This window comes from Macadamia integrifolia, chromosome 2, assembly GCF_013358625.1.
Source record: "Macadamia integrifolia cultivar HAES 741 chromosome 2, SCU_Mint_v3, whole genome shotgun sequence".
Taxonomy (NCBI): domain Eukaryota; kingdom Viridiplantae; phylum Streptophyta; class Magnoliopsida; order Proteales; family Proteaceae; genus Macadamia; species Macadamia integrifolia.
The window spans coordinates 10,528,207-10,546,337 of NC_056558.1; the positions used below are offsets into that span (position 1 = coordinate 10,528,207).

Sequence of the window (18,131 nt, forward strand, 5' to 3'; positions counted from 1 at the left end):
TCCCTATCCTTAGACTTGATGACATGTTGGATATGATGGCCAACTCATCAATCTTCTGAAAGATTAATCTTAAGAGCGGGTATCACCAGATTCGAGTCAGGCCTGGAGATGAATGGAAAACAACTTTCAAAATAAAGAATGGCCTTTTTGAATGGTTAATCATGCCTTTTGGCTTGTCTAATGCACCTAGCACCTTAATGAGGATAATGAATTAGGTGTTACAACCATTCATTGGCAAATTTCTAGAGGTCTACTTTGATGACATCCTCATCTATAATAAGACCTCGTCTTCCCACTTGGATCACTTGCGGCAGGTTTTTCAAGTGCTTCTGCAAGAGAAAATTTATGCTAACCTCAAGAAATGCATCTTCATAAGTGACCCCGTCATTTTCTTCGGATTTGTTGTGTTCGCACAAGGAGTATCTGTTGATTCTGAGAAAGAGCAATTGTGGAGTGGCAAGAACCTCCTAATGTCCATTAAGTGCGAAGTTTTCATGGCTTAGCGACTGTTTATAGGAGGTTCATTCAGCGGTTTAGTTCTATTATGTCTACTATCACGGATTGCATGAAAAAAGAGTTTCACTAGACTAAAAGTGCTTCAAAGGCCTTTACTGAAATTAAGAAGTTAATGACAGAGACCCCCGTCCCATGTCTTTCAGACTTTTTTAAGGTCTTTGAAGTAAACTGTGATGCATCTGGTATTGGAATAAGTGGTGTCCTAGGCAAGAAGGGCATCCTGTTGCATATTTTAGTGAGAAACTTATGATGCTAGGCAATGATATTCAACATATGACAAAGAATACTATGCGGTTGTCCAATCACTGTGCTATTGGCGACATTACCTTTTACGGCAAGAGTTCATGCTATTCTCTGATAATTAGGCTCTGAGGTACCTAAGTGCTCAAAAGAAGTTAAATCAGAGACATGATAAGTGCGTCGAATTCCTCCAATAGTACACTTTCGTTCTCAAACATCGACTTGGTGTTGAGCATACCATAGCAGATGCATTAAGCTGTGTGAACATGTTGATCAGTCGCAATGCTAGACATCGAGTCAATGCATTGCTCCAGACCATGAGCATAGAGGTTATAGGATTGGAGCGAGTCAAGGATCAGTATCCCACCTGTCTTGATTTTAGTGAGTTATTCACTTCCTTCAGTGGAGGCATTCCTGTCAGTCGCTCGAATTACCTGTTGAGAGATGGCTTCCTTTTTAAAGTAAGTTGTGCATTCCCAGGACTTCATTTCGAGAATTCCTTATCTAGGAATTGCATGCTAAGGGAATTGTCGGCCACTTCAGTCGAGACAAGACCATCACCCTCGTTGAGGACCGATTCTTTTGGTTGGGTTTAAAGAGGGTAACAATGTTACCAGAGTTGTGAGTCGATGTAGGACATGCCAAACAACAGAAACAAAACATTGGCTTGTACACTCCCCTCCCCATGCCCTATACCCCATGGCAAGACCTTAGCATAGATTTTGTGCTCGGTCTACCAAAAACCTCGAGAGGAACTGGGGTAATGCACTAAGAACATATAAGATTGTAATCTATGAACGGGGTTGATGAGGAACTGGGGTTTAAAAAAACCCTGTTCAGTTTGCTTAATGGTCCACCCAAATAGGAGTACACAATAACCCAAAATGCAGTGGCAGTTCTGTAAATAAACAGAAATAATAATAGTGGTAGAATTGTAAATAATCAGATTACTATTGAGTTGCTTAGGAGATGGGACCTAAAAGGAATTAATAATTATTGGATGGGGATAAATTAGGAAACATCATATGAATTTAGGACGTGAGAGAATTAAAGACAGAGAAGGGCATAACTGGAAATCAGAATTCAAGAGAAATAAAACAAACCCAGCAGGAATCAACCTGGGGCTTAGAAGGGAGAATCGCAGCACCCAGGACTTGTGATCGCAACTGGGAAACACTTCAATATAGCAGCAAACAGGAGCTGTAGTTCCTGCAGATCAGATCTGGCGAAAGAAGTAAAATCCAGCACAGTTGCAGAGTTTGAACCTACAGTAGGAGCAAGAATAGGGCCTGAGATTCTAGGGTTCAGATCGCTATGGGGAGAACATCCTTCGATCAGAGGTTTGACCCAAATAGATTTCACAAGAGAGAGATCAATCCCCATTTGTGGGCTGCAACTGCCGCCCACAAACAGGGAATGGAAATACAAAACAGAGAAGGAAGAGAAAAGAAGAAGAAGAAGAAATAATAAGAGAAGGGAAGGTTAAAGAAGAAAAGAGACTATTAGAAAGGGAAAAGCCTGGCACCCACGGCAGCCATGGTTCATGATTCTCACCTAAAAATTATCAAGTTATAATTCTCCAAAATTCTGAATTCTTCATTGGGTTACATCAATATAAAGTGAAGCAAAAGTGTAAATTGGAAACTACCCTAAATAGCAATGGAAATAAAATCTCCTACTAAATTTACCACACCCTACGCTAAAAATTAAGGAAACAAAAATCACCCAATTACTCCCAAAATTTCCCACGCCTAACTGCATCAGGGGCATCCTTATTGTGTTTGATGGACTCATTCTCTTGCTTCTCCGCCTGTGAATTCAATGTAAACTTTGGGAATGTGGCTGTGCTATCTTGGAACCTACTAAGTCGTTCTTGACTCTTTTGTATTTAGGGAGACCTGGTGCAATATTGAAGTTCCTGTATCTATTGTAGATGAAAGAGTTGGAATAGTTGGGATAATGAGACTGGTATGGAGGAGTGCGTGAACTGTGAATAAAGTAAAACCTGCAACTTGAACCGATGGAATCCCTTACTCCCCCATCAAAAGTATCCAAATAAGGCAATGACGAAGAATTTGAGGGGGACGATACTCCTCCGAAAGCATCGTGTTTGGAAGGGTTTTGAAATTCAAGCAACTGGCTGGTGTTGCAGTTGAACTGGATTTCTTTCGAGTTGTCAAAGCCCCATTGAGGTCTTGAACAAGTGGTGCTTCCATGGAAGTCATTCGACGAGGAGGCGGTTGAGTTGGGAAAGAGAAGATTGTGGCAGCTGCTTATCTTACTTAAGAGCTTGGAGCGTTCTCTTTGCCTTCTAGACATGATGACATGCCAATGATTCTTCACACCATTGTCGGTTCTGCCGGGGAAGAGCCTGGCTATCAAAGCCAACGTGTTTCCATGAATCCTATGAGCTGCAAAGAGCCTCTTTTTCTCTTCTTCTGTAAATGGCTTTTTGTTAATTCTAGGGTCAAGTTGGTTGAACCATCACAATCTGCAACTCTTTCCTGCAAATAAAACGCACCAAGAATGACTTAGGTAGGTTCCAAGATAAAAAGGAAGGTGGGCTTTGATAGTTATTTCCGTAAATGATTTAGAATAAAAAGGAAACTACCGGGAAATTATGAAATTTGTTATTACATACTAAAAGAAAGTGGGAGATAAAAATAAAGGGGAGGAGAGATTAAGGAGAGGGACTTGATCAGAGATATAGAAGAATAAAAAAGCTAAATTATAAAAATATCAGTTTCTAAATATTTCACAGAGAGAAGAGTGGGGAGGGGGGAGGGGGGAGGGGGGAGAGTTTAATAAGAATTTTTTTTTTTGTTAACTGAATAAAGAAATTAATATTAGTTTCTAAATATTAGAGTGTGTATGGAGGGATTAAGGAAATTTATTATTACATACTAAAGGAAAGTGGGAGGTTAAAAAAAAAAAGCTAAATTGTTAAAATATTAGTTATATTAGTTTCTAAATATTAGAGAGAGGGGGGAGAAGGCATGAGAGTTTAATAAGGAAATTATTTATTTTGTTAACTGAATAAAGAAATTAATATTAGTTTCTAACTATTAGTGAAAGAGTGTGGAAGGCCTAGGAGTTTTATTAAAGAAACTAATTTTTAAATGAATAATGAAATTAATATTTATAAAAAAGGACAGGGTACCAAAAAAATAGAAAAAATAAGAAAGGTAAAGAAAAGTGATAATACAGAAGTTAAAGATATTTAAATAAATAAAAAAGATAAAGTACCCCAATAAAAGTTTAGCCACAAACATGAATACGTATTTTTATATATAATAGTAGTATGATATATAAGTTCTCCTGTTGATTTGTGATTTGATATGCATGGACGCCTATGCTTCCTCTATGAGTCAACGAGTTTGACAGTTTTTCTGAACAAAATATCTGATGACCATGGGAATGTAAAATCCCCACCCTGGCCTTACCAGACCTCTCAGGTTCGAGCGTGAACTTGCCCAGCCTCGGCCTAAGCTGAAAAAGCTTCCTCCATTGTAGTATAAGATGGTTTCTGCCTTTTTCATTTTTTTGGTGTACGTGTGTGTGAAGCTAGTGGTAAGTTCATGTAAGAAGCTGGCAATCTGGAGGAATCTGACCAGAAATCTAGCCGATTTGGGACAGATCGGGCCATTCCCGAGTTGGCTAATCGAGTTGTATGATGAATGAAATTTGCTGCTATCTCTAAGGCTATTTTGGAAAACCGAAACCTATGGGGTATTTGTAGGAAGTGAATTATTCCATTTCTTTAGGTGGGAGCTGAGTAGCAGCTAGCAATAAATCCAACCTTAAAGTAGTTTGAGAGTTGATCATGCATTGCCCGGATTGTATGGAGCAGCTAAGCCCAGAATGATCATCCATTCTTCATTTTGCAGTGGAGAGTAGAAGTTTAATAGTGGTGATCTATGTTGTGTAGGTATTGGGTCCTGCAACATTGAGGAACCAGCCAGACATGGGTGGAGATACTCCTTTCCAGCTAGCTGCGAAACTCACTTCTAACAAGATAATTTTCTACTTTGCATTCGATTGGAGGCGAGATTACAGGGCTTTTAACAAGGAACAGCTGACAGCCTTTCATATTCTTGACAAGCAGCCTTTAAACTCAATGTTGTTTTCGGTGGAATGTTTGTCATCCTTCTTTAGTTTTATTTTGTTCCAAACTTATGACATTATGTTTTTTCTAGTCCTATGTTAAGTTGTATAAAGCCAGTTGTAGGTTTTGACTGAAGAATATATAGGGGGTGCAAAATATTCAATTGGGTTCGGTTTCAGCCGGTTTGAATCGGTTCATTGGCATGCACAGTTCAACTCTCTCTCTCTCTCTCTCTCTCTCTCTTTTAATTAATCCAAATATTATCTGGGACCTGGTGCAGCCCCTGAGATTTTATTTTGAAAAAACTCCAAAAGAGGAAGATGCAAAGGGAGGACTTAACCCGCCTTACCCCTAATGAAAACACAAAAATGCTCACCTTCATGGCTCCTTCATGGCTGAAACTCATCCCAAATAATAAAAAATAAAAAAATAAAAAAACCAAGAAAACTAACATTACATAAGAAACACTAGGAGACCAGCTGTCTTCATTTGACAAGCACAGCACAACTGATCTAAGTCAAACTATTAAGGCTAGATTTTCGGTTTTTTGCTATCTGGTGTGGCTTAACAGGCTCTTATCAATTTTTGATTTTTTTTTTTCATCATTTTTTATTTTTCAGTTTTTATTGGTTGTGGTTGATTTTTTTTTTATTATTCGATCAATCTCAACAGTTGATGCGGATGGTTTCGATTTTGTATCAGTTTCCAAAACCCCAAAACTATTTGGTGCGGATGATCTTATTACTGGCCGTTTATCTTCTATTCCTTGGAAGGTTGCTTCTATTATTAAAGATGGTAAAAAATTATACTCCTTTTTTGTTTCAGTTAAAGTTGTTTATACTTATCGTCAGGGCAATTCTGTTGTTGATGCTTTAGCTTCCTATGCATCTCATCATTAGTTTATATCTTCTTGAGAGGATAACTTTCCATTTTTTGTAGTCACTTTATTTTCGGACTATTGTATTACTCTTTTCCCCGCATTTTGGGATCTTAATATAATATGCTTATCAAAAAAAAAAAAAAAACCTCTCTTCTCACCAAAAATTATATTAGTTACTGGTTCTTTAACCATGACAACTTTTGCCTTATTTACCTTTTTCTTTCTTAAGCTATAAAATTAGGGAGCGTGCATTTATAGTTCTGCTCCCCGTCTCTAACCCAAAGAAAGATTTAAGAAGCGATATCTGATTTTCAATATAAACCCAAAGATTCAACTCTACATATCATTCCTTATCGATCTCGGTATCAAGAAAAATTACAGATATTGATACTGATTGAGATCAGTCTCAACCACTACTGATTCAGATTGGATTGGCATTGTAAAGACCTCGGGAGGGGTAAATACCATGATCAAGGGGCTGGCCATTCCTTGATCATCATACACTTGCCACATTAAAAATGGTAGCCTCATTGTAACACCAAATAAAGCTCATCTTATATGCTCAGGATCACATAAAGGATTTTTTTATTTTTGGTAGGAAGGATCACATAAATGATGAAAGATGCTAATCCGAAGGTATAAGAAATGTTACTGGATGTGTAGAAGTAGGATTGGGGCAATTTGCATGCAAAAGATTTAATAGGGTTTGAAGATTGGAAGGAGAGATTGGAGAGAAGTCGGTATCGGATATATAGAAATACCCTTGCTTTACCTTAAAATATGATTTTTATTTAAAATTTTTTTACCTTTGATTTGTACTGTTCAACGGATACAGTATTGACCAGGTATCAGGAGGATTAAACACTTGTCAAATCGATACAGAATGCCTGATATGGGAGATCCTATATCAATAGTTAGAACTTTGTGTTCAAGTGCTCCAAATCAAAGTTTCTAAGTTTTTTGAGCTTTCGCTGTGTTAGGTAGCCAAGAAAAAAAAAAATTAGTACAAGAAACATAATAAGACAATGACTTTTTATGCATCTATCTCTCTTGAAATTCAAAATTTTTTGAATTTTTTCTTTTCTTGATTACCAAATATAACCTCGGTGTTCCCCTTCCCTAGTGATTAACTATGATCGAACTCGTGAGTAATGAGAGTAAGGCCCTCTTTGGTATCATTTTTCTTTTTCATTTTTGTTCACGAAAATGATTTTGATTGCATTTGATATCATTTATGGAGTTTGCTTTTATTAAAAAAAATTGATAAAATACAAAAAACAAAAAGTGATCAAGAGTTATTTGTCTTTTGACTAAAAATATTTTCAGTTATTTTTGCGCTGAACTTTAATGAGCACATGCTTAAAATCCTATTATAGAGGGTAAAGTAATCATTTGCTTTGTAATTAGAAATCCAGATACCTTGCCCCCTTCTTTTTCAGTCCAAAGTGGAGAAAGAGAATTATAAAAAAGATGGGTAAAAGGAATCACTTCACGCATTTCTTCAAAAAATCATTTTACATATAGAGATTCCAAACTATTTCTCCTAAAAAACCATTTTTGTTGAGTAGTTACCAAATCATTTCTATGTTTTAATTAAAAAAAAAAACTTTTTTTTTATGATTTCTGTTAAATAAGTAAAAAAAATAAAGAAAAATGATACGAAATAGGGCTTAGTCTATCTTATGAAACCAAGGGGAGTGGGACCTAATTCATCTTTTTCATCCTTTCATTTCGCTGTCCAAACACTGATGAGACAGGATTGATCAGTTTTACGTAGAGGATACCTACATGGCTACATCCCTAGCCAGATGACCTAAGGGATAATGTACTCATGGGTTTTCTTTAATTACCTTTTCATTTTTATCCTCAATTGACCATAGTTGGCTCAGAGCCTTAGAATTAAAAATAGTATGATAATTAAAAATTGTTAGGCAATATGTAGATAACAGAGAAACAATTAATATTAGCACTTATTTTACAGAGAGTGATGGAGAGATTAATCATTAATTGTAGATACTGAATCGATCATTGGGATCCCCTGCTTCTAAATTGTATATCAGATTTCCTTACCAGTTCCGGGTTTATAGCAATAGTTAATGTTGCTGCCAAAAACCCCGCTAGTCGGACCTGCACAAACACAGACGACGGAGGCCCGGAGCTTTGTCCGGGGTTAGTCCTCCGACGCTCAAGTCAGGATCGGCCGCACAGTTCAGTAAGGGAGTAATGGTGAGGGTATCAGAGCTTACCTTCTTCCTTCCTCTCGGCCTCCTTATATTCTTCTTCGGGGCTAGGGTTTCCTTCTTGTCTTTTCCCCCATCCTTCTCCCCTACGACCGTCCTCCTTGTGGGGAATATTCCCCTCATGCAAACGACGTGATCCCGCGTGATTTTGTGATTGAGTGTGCCTGAGTGATCGAGCGTGCTTGAACGTGAGTGATTTCTTGGAACCCTTATCTGATGGAAGACACGTGTCTCAGAGGCGACACGTGTCTCAGAGGCGACACGTGTCATTTTTCCACCGAGAGATCAATTGGGCTGTATCAGTTAATATCAATTAGTACATATTGTTATACTGTTACAAGAATAGAGATTACCAGAGAAGAATTAGAGAACTAACATGATCATATATAAAAGGTAAGGTACATGGCCAGTAAACCAAAACAAAATCAGATTAAGAAAGTAGATAGACGATAACCATAAATTGTGGGTCCATCTATATCTTCTCCCAAGTTCCCAACCTATACCGATATGGGTCAAGCCTTGGTCAGATCTAATCGGTTTGGCTTGATGAGAGTCCACACGGCCTGATTCAGTTAGGCTTGGGTCATCAAGGTTTAAAAACTCAATTTCTGGTCGGTTCTGATATGAATTGGAACCAATAGACCGGCGGTCCCTGTTCACCAAGAAAGGAAAAATGCTATTGTCACGGAATTTGGCATCTGATTTTGATAAGGAAAGAAGAGAAGGGGAGAATGAAATGGGAAAGTACGGTGAGAAAGTGGGGTATTTTTGAAATAATGAAAATATGTTAGTATTGGTATCACTTAACATCTCAAACCCCCATATGACAAATAATGCTTCCATAGGACTAATCAATGATAATGGGGCACTTCTTTCCACTAGGCTATCAATCTCATTGACTAATCGATGCCAATACCAATACTGTATGTATGGCGATACCAATACTGACTCCAAATCAAAACAACATATTTCATTAAATAAATAAATATACCAAATTCATACTTTACCGGCATCCCAATAAATTATACTAATGGTGACCGAGCTCCTTCTTTGATCCACTCATTCATCCATCGGTGAATAGGGGTATGTATACCTTTTTGAATCAAAATAGAGTAGGTTTAGGTTATTTTCTCAATCTTTCTTTGATCCTAGCCATCTACTGGATCCAGCTTTGGATTCTAATATCTATAACCGTGCTCCTGCAGCTCATGGCAGATCTAGATCATGTTATCTCTATTTTCAAAATGGATTCATCACTTGTCCACGTGGTAAAATAGATAGCTTATATCTCAAAACTAAATAAATAGCTTGTGAAGTTCTGAAAAATAATATTCTTTTCAACATTTTTATGTCTAAGAAAAAGAAAACCTAAAAATTGGAATAGAACGAGTGAACCGCTATAAGCTTAAGGGTGGAAATTGAAGTTAGAGGACGAGAATCTCTCTTCATCAACAACAAGAAGACAGGTTGAGATTTCTGTTTGTCGCTAGTAAGGAACAGGACCAACTTGTTTTGGAATCTCTGCATCTCTCTTCTTTGTCTATTTCTGCAAATCTGGATCAGAATTTGAGAGGCTACAAATTGGAGCTCGAAAAAGGAAGAAACTTACGGCATCACATGACGTCAGCCCACACGTATATCATCTCGGAACCATCTGGGCAGTGTCCAACTCGCACAAAAATCCTCTGCAATCTTAAGAACGTGTCTTCCAAGATTTCACATTTCTCGTCTATAAATATGAGACTCTCGGCAAATTTACAATAAAACGAAGAAACCCTCCTCATTTTTTCTCTCTCTATCTCCCTCTTGTAATCTCTGAAGCATTTTATCGAACAGAATGTGTCCTTCCGGCAGAACCTCAAGCTGGGAATCCCATTGGGTGTCTTTGGATTTCCGGCCAGCATTCGACTTATTGGACGTGGACAGGGATGGGAAGATCAGTTTAGAAGATCTCCGGAAGTTCTATTCAAGCTTCTTCTCTGGTGTTACCAGCGATGAGGATATTGGTTCCATGATATCGGTGGCAGATTCCAACAAAGATGGCTTCGTCGAATACGAGGAGTTCGAGCGAGTTCTAGTCCCTTCGCAATCCCAATTGGGTGGTGGGGATAACTATGTGATGGAGGATATGTTTAGGATCATGGATAGCGATGGCGACGGCAAGGTTGGGTTCGATGATATCAGGACTTACTTGAAGTCCGCCGGATTCCAGGCTGGTGACGAGGATGTCAGGGCCATGATTAAATTGGGCGGTGGAGATGACCGTAATGGAATTTCTTTCGATGGTCTGCGCAAGATATTGAACCTCGATCTCGCCGGAGAGTAAGCTGCTCCGTCGCTGCCGCCATCGGAGGAGTTAGCGGCGGTCAACAAAGATGGCTCTTTTTTATCATTATTTTTTTTAAATATTGAAATTTTGTATGTTTGGATTTTTCCACCGACCATGTCCCATGAGGGCCTGATGCCATGACATAAATGAAAAAGGCCAAGAAAAGGGGAAAAAAAAAATCTAAAATGAGTTTCGGATTTTTTTTTTTTTTTTTTTTGTTGCAACCGACATGCCATAATCAGTGCCTATGGGTATGGTATACCCTCACATGTGTGTTTGTGGTTTATTTGTCCTCGTAACATCACTCAACAAATGTAGAAAAAAAGTTGTTTTTATGTACATTGTAGACCATACCCTGTTTGATTCAATTTGAAATATTAGAGTTTGAATCAGGTCTCGTACAAGAACTATAGTGTTTGATCCATGTCTGGAATCCACTCATATATGTAAGATGTCTAATCTATACTTGAAATCCACTATCATAAATGAAGTGAAGAGATTACAGCAAATCATGTTCACTAAGACATGACCCAAAATTGGATCTTGATGTATTTGAGATTGTTCCTTTTTAATAGTAATAAAAATTGTTTTCTTTGTTTCTCGTTTCTTTTCTGAACAAATTGAACTCATCCTTGGCTGCTACAAAACATATCAGCCTTGTGTTGTTGAAGGAACATTATGTTCTTAGTTAGAGACTGAGGGTGAGAGCAAGCAACCTCGTTTTGCCATTTCCTTCATGGCATGGCCTTGCTGGATAGGAGGCCACAAAAGTTTATGGCCAAAGGCATAAAACAGTCCAAAGCAAGCAACAAGTGCATAAAAACCCCCTAACTAGCAAAGCGAAGAAACTTGCTAAGATAAGAAAACAAGCAACGGCTCATCCATTCTGGTACAAACACTTGATCCGGACTCTTTTTAACTGACCCTTCCAAAATATTTGCCTACACTTGTCTGTTTTGCTTTCATAAATGATCCTCTTCACCCTTAAAAAAATTATGCAAGTGGAACAAGTGTCGCCACCTGACCATAAAAGGGTGGAGAAACAGAAAGGGTAGGACTGGCGGTGGTGGTGGGGATGGGGTTGGGGGAAACACTCAAAAGGAATCTCAAACTACTAAAGGAAATTCCTGATAATCTACAACTCATTAGCATTTTGTCCACAAACTGAGACTTAAAAAAAAGGGGAGAGAATAAAGTGTCATCTACACCATACCAAACTTTGAACACTAGTAGATGTTCTGTTCTGGAACATTGAAGCATCATGTGTTACCCAAAAAAATACACTAGAATGATAACTTTTTCTGGTAAGATACACTAGAATGATAACACATCATACATAATATCCTTGAGAACAGGCTTGGCACTAGAGCCAAAAGATACTTCTAGGAGCACAAAATAAAGGGCCATCATCAGTTGCCCCTTCCTGGGTTCTTCACCTGAGGTTGATTCTCCAAAGGACGTGTTACACACCAATGCCTTCACCCACGACATGCCAAACGCTTACAAAAAAGTCAATCAGCCCACTCTTCAAATTGGCTAGAAAAGCACAACCTGTAAGAATGAATATATTTTTTTGGTATACAGAAAAGCATATCCTGTTAAGAATATATTTTTCTGTATAAAGATCATAACAGACAACCTGTCATCAAGCTAGGAAGCTCTCAAACAGATAACTTGCTTTTCAGAATCCAAAGTTCTTCCCCAACTAAGGCCCCGGGGCTGAATACCTCCAAATCAAAAAGATCAAACAGTTAAAAGCCATCTCAAGCAACTTATTTAGTGAAATAGAGCACAACGGAGCACGGCTGTAAAAGAGAGAGAGAAAGAGAGAGAGAGAGTTTAACATGGTTAAAGAACAAAAGCATCAATACTTTAGAGAGAAAATGAGATTTTTTTGTTAAACAATCAAGCTTTATGCTAGCCTCATACTTCAAAAATGATGTGAAGGCACAGGATTGAGGTTTAGCTGCAACTTTTTGCAGAAATGCCAATGGTGAGGACAGTTTCCAATCCATTTCCCTCCCAGAACACAATGAAAGTGGGACTTGCACTGGTTTACATCATACTTTGGCAGGCTGCGTGAAGGGTATCATAAAATTATAGTAGTTGTGTTGTTTAGTAATTACGGTGATACTTAATTGTTTTTGGACATATTTTTATATTTTTATTTAAGACAAGGTTACGGTAGTCATAGTGTTTAAATGGTTTGGACATACTTGTAACTCACGATTATGGGCACACGATTAGTGTAACTAACACTCTCCTAATCGTGAGTCTACTCCTCACAATTCTCTCTTTCTTTTTTTTGTTTCCCTAAGCTGTAGTTGCTCGTTAGTCTTGTACTAGCATTGTTATGTGGTATCAGAGCTCCATTAACCAATAACTATGGTTCCATCTTGGCATTTTGAGTGTTTACAACAGCTCTTGTTTGAAGAGTTGTACATGGAGCAATCTCCTAGGCATTTTGCTAAGAAGGAGAATGCTAACAGTGTGTGTAAACGTCATAAAGAAATTTATGGCCTGAAGCAATTTCCTTGAACTTGGTTTGATAAATTCAACAAGGTTGTACTTAGTGTAGATTTATCCAATGTTATTCAGATCATTTAGTCGTCGTTCATCACCATGATTGTGCTGGTTGTATTCCTAGATGATATTATTATTTCTGGTAGCGACTCTTCAGGTATTTGATGAGGTTAAGTCTTATTTATGACAACATTTTCAGATGAAAGATCTAGATACCCTTGAGTACCATCTAGGGATTGTGATGCAGCGATGAGGACTTATGAAAGGAGGAAGAAGGAGGGAGTCGGCCAGGGCAAGGGCAGTTAAGGGGGGCCACGATTTTGATTGATGAGATTTAGTTTCTATTTTCAGTTAGCTTCTAAAGCTCTTAGTTTCTAATTTCAGTTTTAGTAACTATTAGGCTTCCTATTTTGTTAGTTTCTAATTCCAGTTTTAGGAACTACTAGAGTTTCTATTTTGTAATCTCTCCCATCAAAGTTATAAATAAAGCTAGGAGGGCTCCATAAGCCTCCCATGATTTTATGAAAAGAAAATATGCTACTGTTGCTGCTTCTCTGTGAGAAACTGCTGTGTGTCTGAGCACAATGAAGGGTTGGTGTTCGATCCGACGACTCCTTACGGTGGGAAGCCCAGGAGGATCCTCTTCTTCAAGTGTCTTCTTCTTTCTTCAAGGTTTTCTCAAGGGACATATTGCTAATCATCAAACCAGTTGAAGGCTTGGTAGTTTATCTATTCTAGTCTACATTAGATTGAGGTTGTGAGAAGTAGTAAAGGTATCAGTCTCTCTCGAGAAGTAATAAAGGCATCAATCTCTCTCAGAGGAAATATGTGCTTATCTCTTGTCTGAAAATGGTTAGCATCCAAACATGTAGATAGGCCTATGGATCCGCATAAAAAAAATTTGGGTTAATGATGATGAGGAGCTCAAAGATAAGCATCATCACAAGAGACTAGTTGGTAAATTATTTATCTTAGCATGATCAGGTCAGATATTTCTTTCACAGTAGAAATTATAAGCTAGTTTAAACAAATATGCCAAACGGGCTCATTGGGAGGTAACCTGTCAAATTTGTGGTATCTTAAAAAGTGCTCCAAGAAAAAGTTTAATATACAGGCCTAGTAAAAATATTGATCTTATAGGGTATTCACTGGTTTGGTGCTGAAAGTGATAGGAGGTTTACTACTGGCTATTGTAACCTTCGCTTAAGGGATTCTTGTAACTTGGAGATGTAAGAAATAGAATACAATGGTAATATCTAGAGATGAAGCAGAGTACAGAGATTTGGTTCATACTACAGCTGAATTTTGGGGGTGAAGTCTTCCTTCAAGGGCTTGGGTTTCCCACTATCAAGCTTATTGATATGTTATGTGATAACCAGACAATCATCTACATTGTAGGCAATCCTGTTCTCATAAATGTACTAAGCATATCAATGTCGATTGCCATTTTATAAGAAATTCTGTGATGAAAAAGTGGATTGCTACATAATTTTTCATTTCTGCGAACCAGCTTGGTGAAATGTTCACTAAGACATCGTTATCATCCAACCTTCCTTGGTGGTTGTTCCAAGCTGAGCATGGAAGAAGTTTATGCTCCAGCTTGAGGGGATGTGCTAACACCATCATACTGGTGTTGTTTAGTTATTATGTTTTTGGTGGTGTTTATTATAAATGGATTGTAGTTTATGTTCATTTGGGTACATTGGCCATAATGTTTTAAATGGTTTGGGCATACTTGTAAATGCACCATTTTAAATAGTTAAAAATATCTATTATGGGCCCATGATTAGGCTTGTGCGCTCTCCTAGTCGTGAGCCTATTCCTCATGTTTCTTCTTTTCTTCTCTTGGTTTATCTAAGCTATAGTTACTGGTCAGTCTTGTTCTGACATAGTTACAGGGCAGATTCAAGGATGCGGATGGGGATGGGGATGTGGATGAGACATCAACAAGGCATTTCAAATTTAACTAGAAGTTAAAAAAAAGAATACATATTAATTGAAAAAGGAGTGTTAAATTGTCTAACTGGATCAGATTGGTTAAGAAGAGAGACCAAGGGTCTATTACAATGATAAATTCATGAAGAGGCCTGAATTTTTTTGATAAAATACTAAATAGTAACCATATCAAATAAGTAGAAGAATAAGCTTGCACGAGGATAAATTCAATCATAGGATGCAAACCAAAGCAACTCAATTCCTATGAACCAGGCACACCATTATGTAAATAAATTGAATGCAGGTCACTTATAAGTATTGCCGTTAACTAATTTCACAGAACCAACTAATTTCACAGAACCTCCACTTTTAAGACTAATATAGTTTTAAAGCTGTGTTTTGTTGTTCAGAAAGTGAGATAACAATGTACACAAGTGAGAAAATGTTGTTAAAGTTAAAGACAATAGACAACCAACCACAGAACCTCCACTTTCAAGATGGGAAAGCTAACATATATAGTTTTAAGGCTGTGTTTCGTTGATCACAAAGTGTGAGAGAATAATGTATAAAAGTGAGAGAGTGTTGTGCAAGTTAAAGACAATGGACTCCATATCACTGTTTGGTTGGTTGTCTGTGAGAAACTTGTAAGATTCCACCCACACCAATTCAGACCTGACAAGGGAAAGTTTGTCACCGATGAACCCAAGTAACCAACCCCTGTAAGGAAGGTTTCTGCAACATCCTCACTCCCCTTGGTGCCCAATCCTAAAAAACAGGGTTTTGCAACACCACAGCCGCAACCCCACCCCCCCCCCCCCCCCCAAAAAAAAAAAAAAATTCCCTCTCCTTTAAATTCGTAAGTAGCGTGTGGCAACAAAGGCTTGGAACACTAAAATCACAGGACAATAGGTGAGAGTGAGATAGATGAAGAGAAATGTCTTAGTTCTTCTTGACGGTCAACCAACCATGCAAAACAGCAATGGTGAAGGTTTTGGTTCCAAGTCAAGCATACACCAAAAAGTGGCTAACTGCGTATCAATACCAGTATGATGCGAATATGATTTATATCAAGAAACTGGTCAGGATGGGAGATCAGGGATGGCAAAATCCAACCGATTTGCTCAGATATGGTATCAAGGGTTATTTCAGAGTGTAGGAGGGTATAGAAAGGTGCAAAACACAATGCCCACTTTTCATAAACTTTCTTACACTCACTGGACAACACTGGACAACCAAACACAGCCTGAGCTATTTCAAATTACCTCAAAGCGGTAGAATATAAAGATACAATGAAATTTAGAAACAAATTAGATAGCACTTCTCGTTAAGAATCTTATCTGTAGTCATGCATACCCACCGGAAGTCTGGAAAAAGAATTACTAGGAGAAGAAATCACTTCTCTTTTAGGATCAAGGACAGGGGAAGACGTATGACTTAGATTCAATCCATTCCTTGTCCACCACTTCCCCCCCCCCCCCCACTCCCCCCAAACAGAAGTTTTGGGAATGAACAAACCCCCACCCCAAACAAAAAGAAATTTCAAGGGCCTGCATTTTTCATATACAAACCAAACTGATTTGGGACTAAAAATACGTATCATGTACACTGTTGCTCTTGATTTGATAATTACCATAGTATTCCCCATCCCACCATCACACTTCTCGGTCTACTGACAAGAGGGATTAAAGGGAAGGGAAGTGAAGTTTTCAAATCTTAAAAAAAAAAAAAATTATAATCATTACCCATTTGACCAACTCCAAATCATTCCACACTTTATTAAATTCTACTTTATATTGCATCCAAATCCCATCGGTTTAAAAATTAAAATACAAACTACATGTAAAATGTATCATTACTAAACATGATAAGAAATTTAAGTAGTTTATACAATCACATGGAGTAACTATTACAAAAAAAAATCTTTTTTAAGATTTGAAATTTTCAGTTTCGTTCCCTAACAACCAAACATAGCCAAGATAATCGAGACACAATAGATTTCTGGATATGTTTTCCCTTATAATCCATACAACTGTTCATAGCAAAGAAAACTTCAGAAGCACTGTATCAAGTAGATTGTATAAGTTCACACACAAAACCCTACCTCTTAAATCAGAGAGAGAGAGAGACAGAATAAATGAAGTGGAACAACTCACCTTTAACGAACTTCTGCTCTTGTTCAGAAAATCAGTTCTACAATTCAGTTATGGAATCTTGATGAAGTATTTTTCAATCTGCAATACATTAGATAGAATCCGAGCAAGTGAATGCACTCTTATCATCGCCAACCCACATGCGGCATAATTAATAATAATTGAAAAAACAGAAATCTGCATAAGATCAGAGAGATGCATAAATCAATTGATGGCATTAATTAGAAGCGCCGGGCAATAACGAAAATCGTTCGATAGAGAGAAGGGAATGGAAGATTAGGGGCTATCATAAACTGAATCTATGTACCAAACTATCGCTGAAACTGAAAAATTTCCGCCATGCCCGCTTCAAAATCTCCACCGTGGGTCATCGCAACGAACAAATGGAAATCTTCACTCAAAAGCCCTAGCCCTAGCCCACTTCCGAAGCAGACACCATTGCCCTTGCCCTCTTCTTCCTCTTTCCTGATCTAAAGTACTGATTTTGAATATCTAACAGAGATATATATATACATATAAAAAAGCTTAAACAGGGGGAAAAATGCAGAATTATATAGGGATTTGGGAAAAAACACAGATAATGATGAGAGAAAAACCCAAACCGGAAATACAAATTGCAGAGGAGACATATGGCGAGTTTGTGCGTGAATCTAACACAATCGTTGTTCATCGAGAATCATAAATCTCGTAACAATGGGTTAGATTCACGCACAAACTCAAAATAAGTCTCATCAATGGCCTGCCTCTGTGGAGTTGAAGCCTCGAAGTTGAAGGTCACATCCATACCCTTCTCTTCTTCTTCGATGCAAAAAACGGAAAAGAAAGCTCTTTCACCCCTTTCCGGAAGCAAACCCTTATATGGACAAAACAACCACGTACTCCTAAGAAGGACCAGGCACCGTTAATGGAATTTTCATTTTTTGTTTTAAAAAATTTCTCTCCCCACTTTTACTATATATAGATAGATTTGGAAAGGTCCCAATTCTTAAAACCGTTACCTTGTGGCTCACGTTTGTCCAGATTGGGAGCTCCACTTCCCTAGGGACTGGTCAACCTAGGGAGGGGACCACTGACCAGTGAGAGGTCTGGTCCAATTTTTCTTTCAATTAAAACTCGGTAGATCAGCCCACGCTCTTCTCGATGGTCGGCCAACCGACGTGTGAGTCGGTGATGGTTAAGGGTTGTCAAAACTTGATCCGCAAGGGTAGGCCCG

The 18,131-nt window shown here is 38.1% G+C and overlaps 1 protein-coding gene, 1 long non-coding RNA gene and 1 pseudogene across 2 annotated transcripts; 1 reads left to right on the forward strand and 2 right to left on the reverse strand.

Moving 5' to 3' along the window:
* Positions 1–2,485: 2,485 nt before the first annotated feature.
* LOC122063463 lies at positions 2,486–4,295 on the reverse strand (annotated as a pseudogene).
* A 5,076-nt stretch (positions 4,296–9,371) lies between these two features.
* Positions 9,372–10,909, forward strand: LOC122088119 (calcium-binding protein CP1-like). The gene has a single exon (XM_042657281.1). The coding sequence runs from the start codon at positions 9,819–9,821 to the stop codon at positions 10,305–10,307; it is 489 nt and encodes a 162-aa protein (XP_042513215.1). The 5' UTR covers positions 9,372–9,818; the 3' UTR covers positions 10,308–10,909.
* A 584-nt stretch (positions 10,910–11,493) lies between these two features.
* On the reverse strand, positions 11,494–17,822 carry LOC122088128. Its single transcript, XR_006142980.1, has 3 exons — positions 17,226–17,822; positions 16,922–17,095; positions 11,494–12,029 (listed from the first exon to the last, which is right to left on the reverse strand). It is a non-coding gene; the product is annotated as an uncharacterized LOC122088128 (long non-coding RNA).
* Positions 17,823–18,131: the final 309 nt, after the last annotated feature.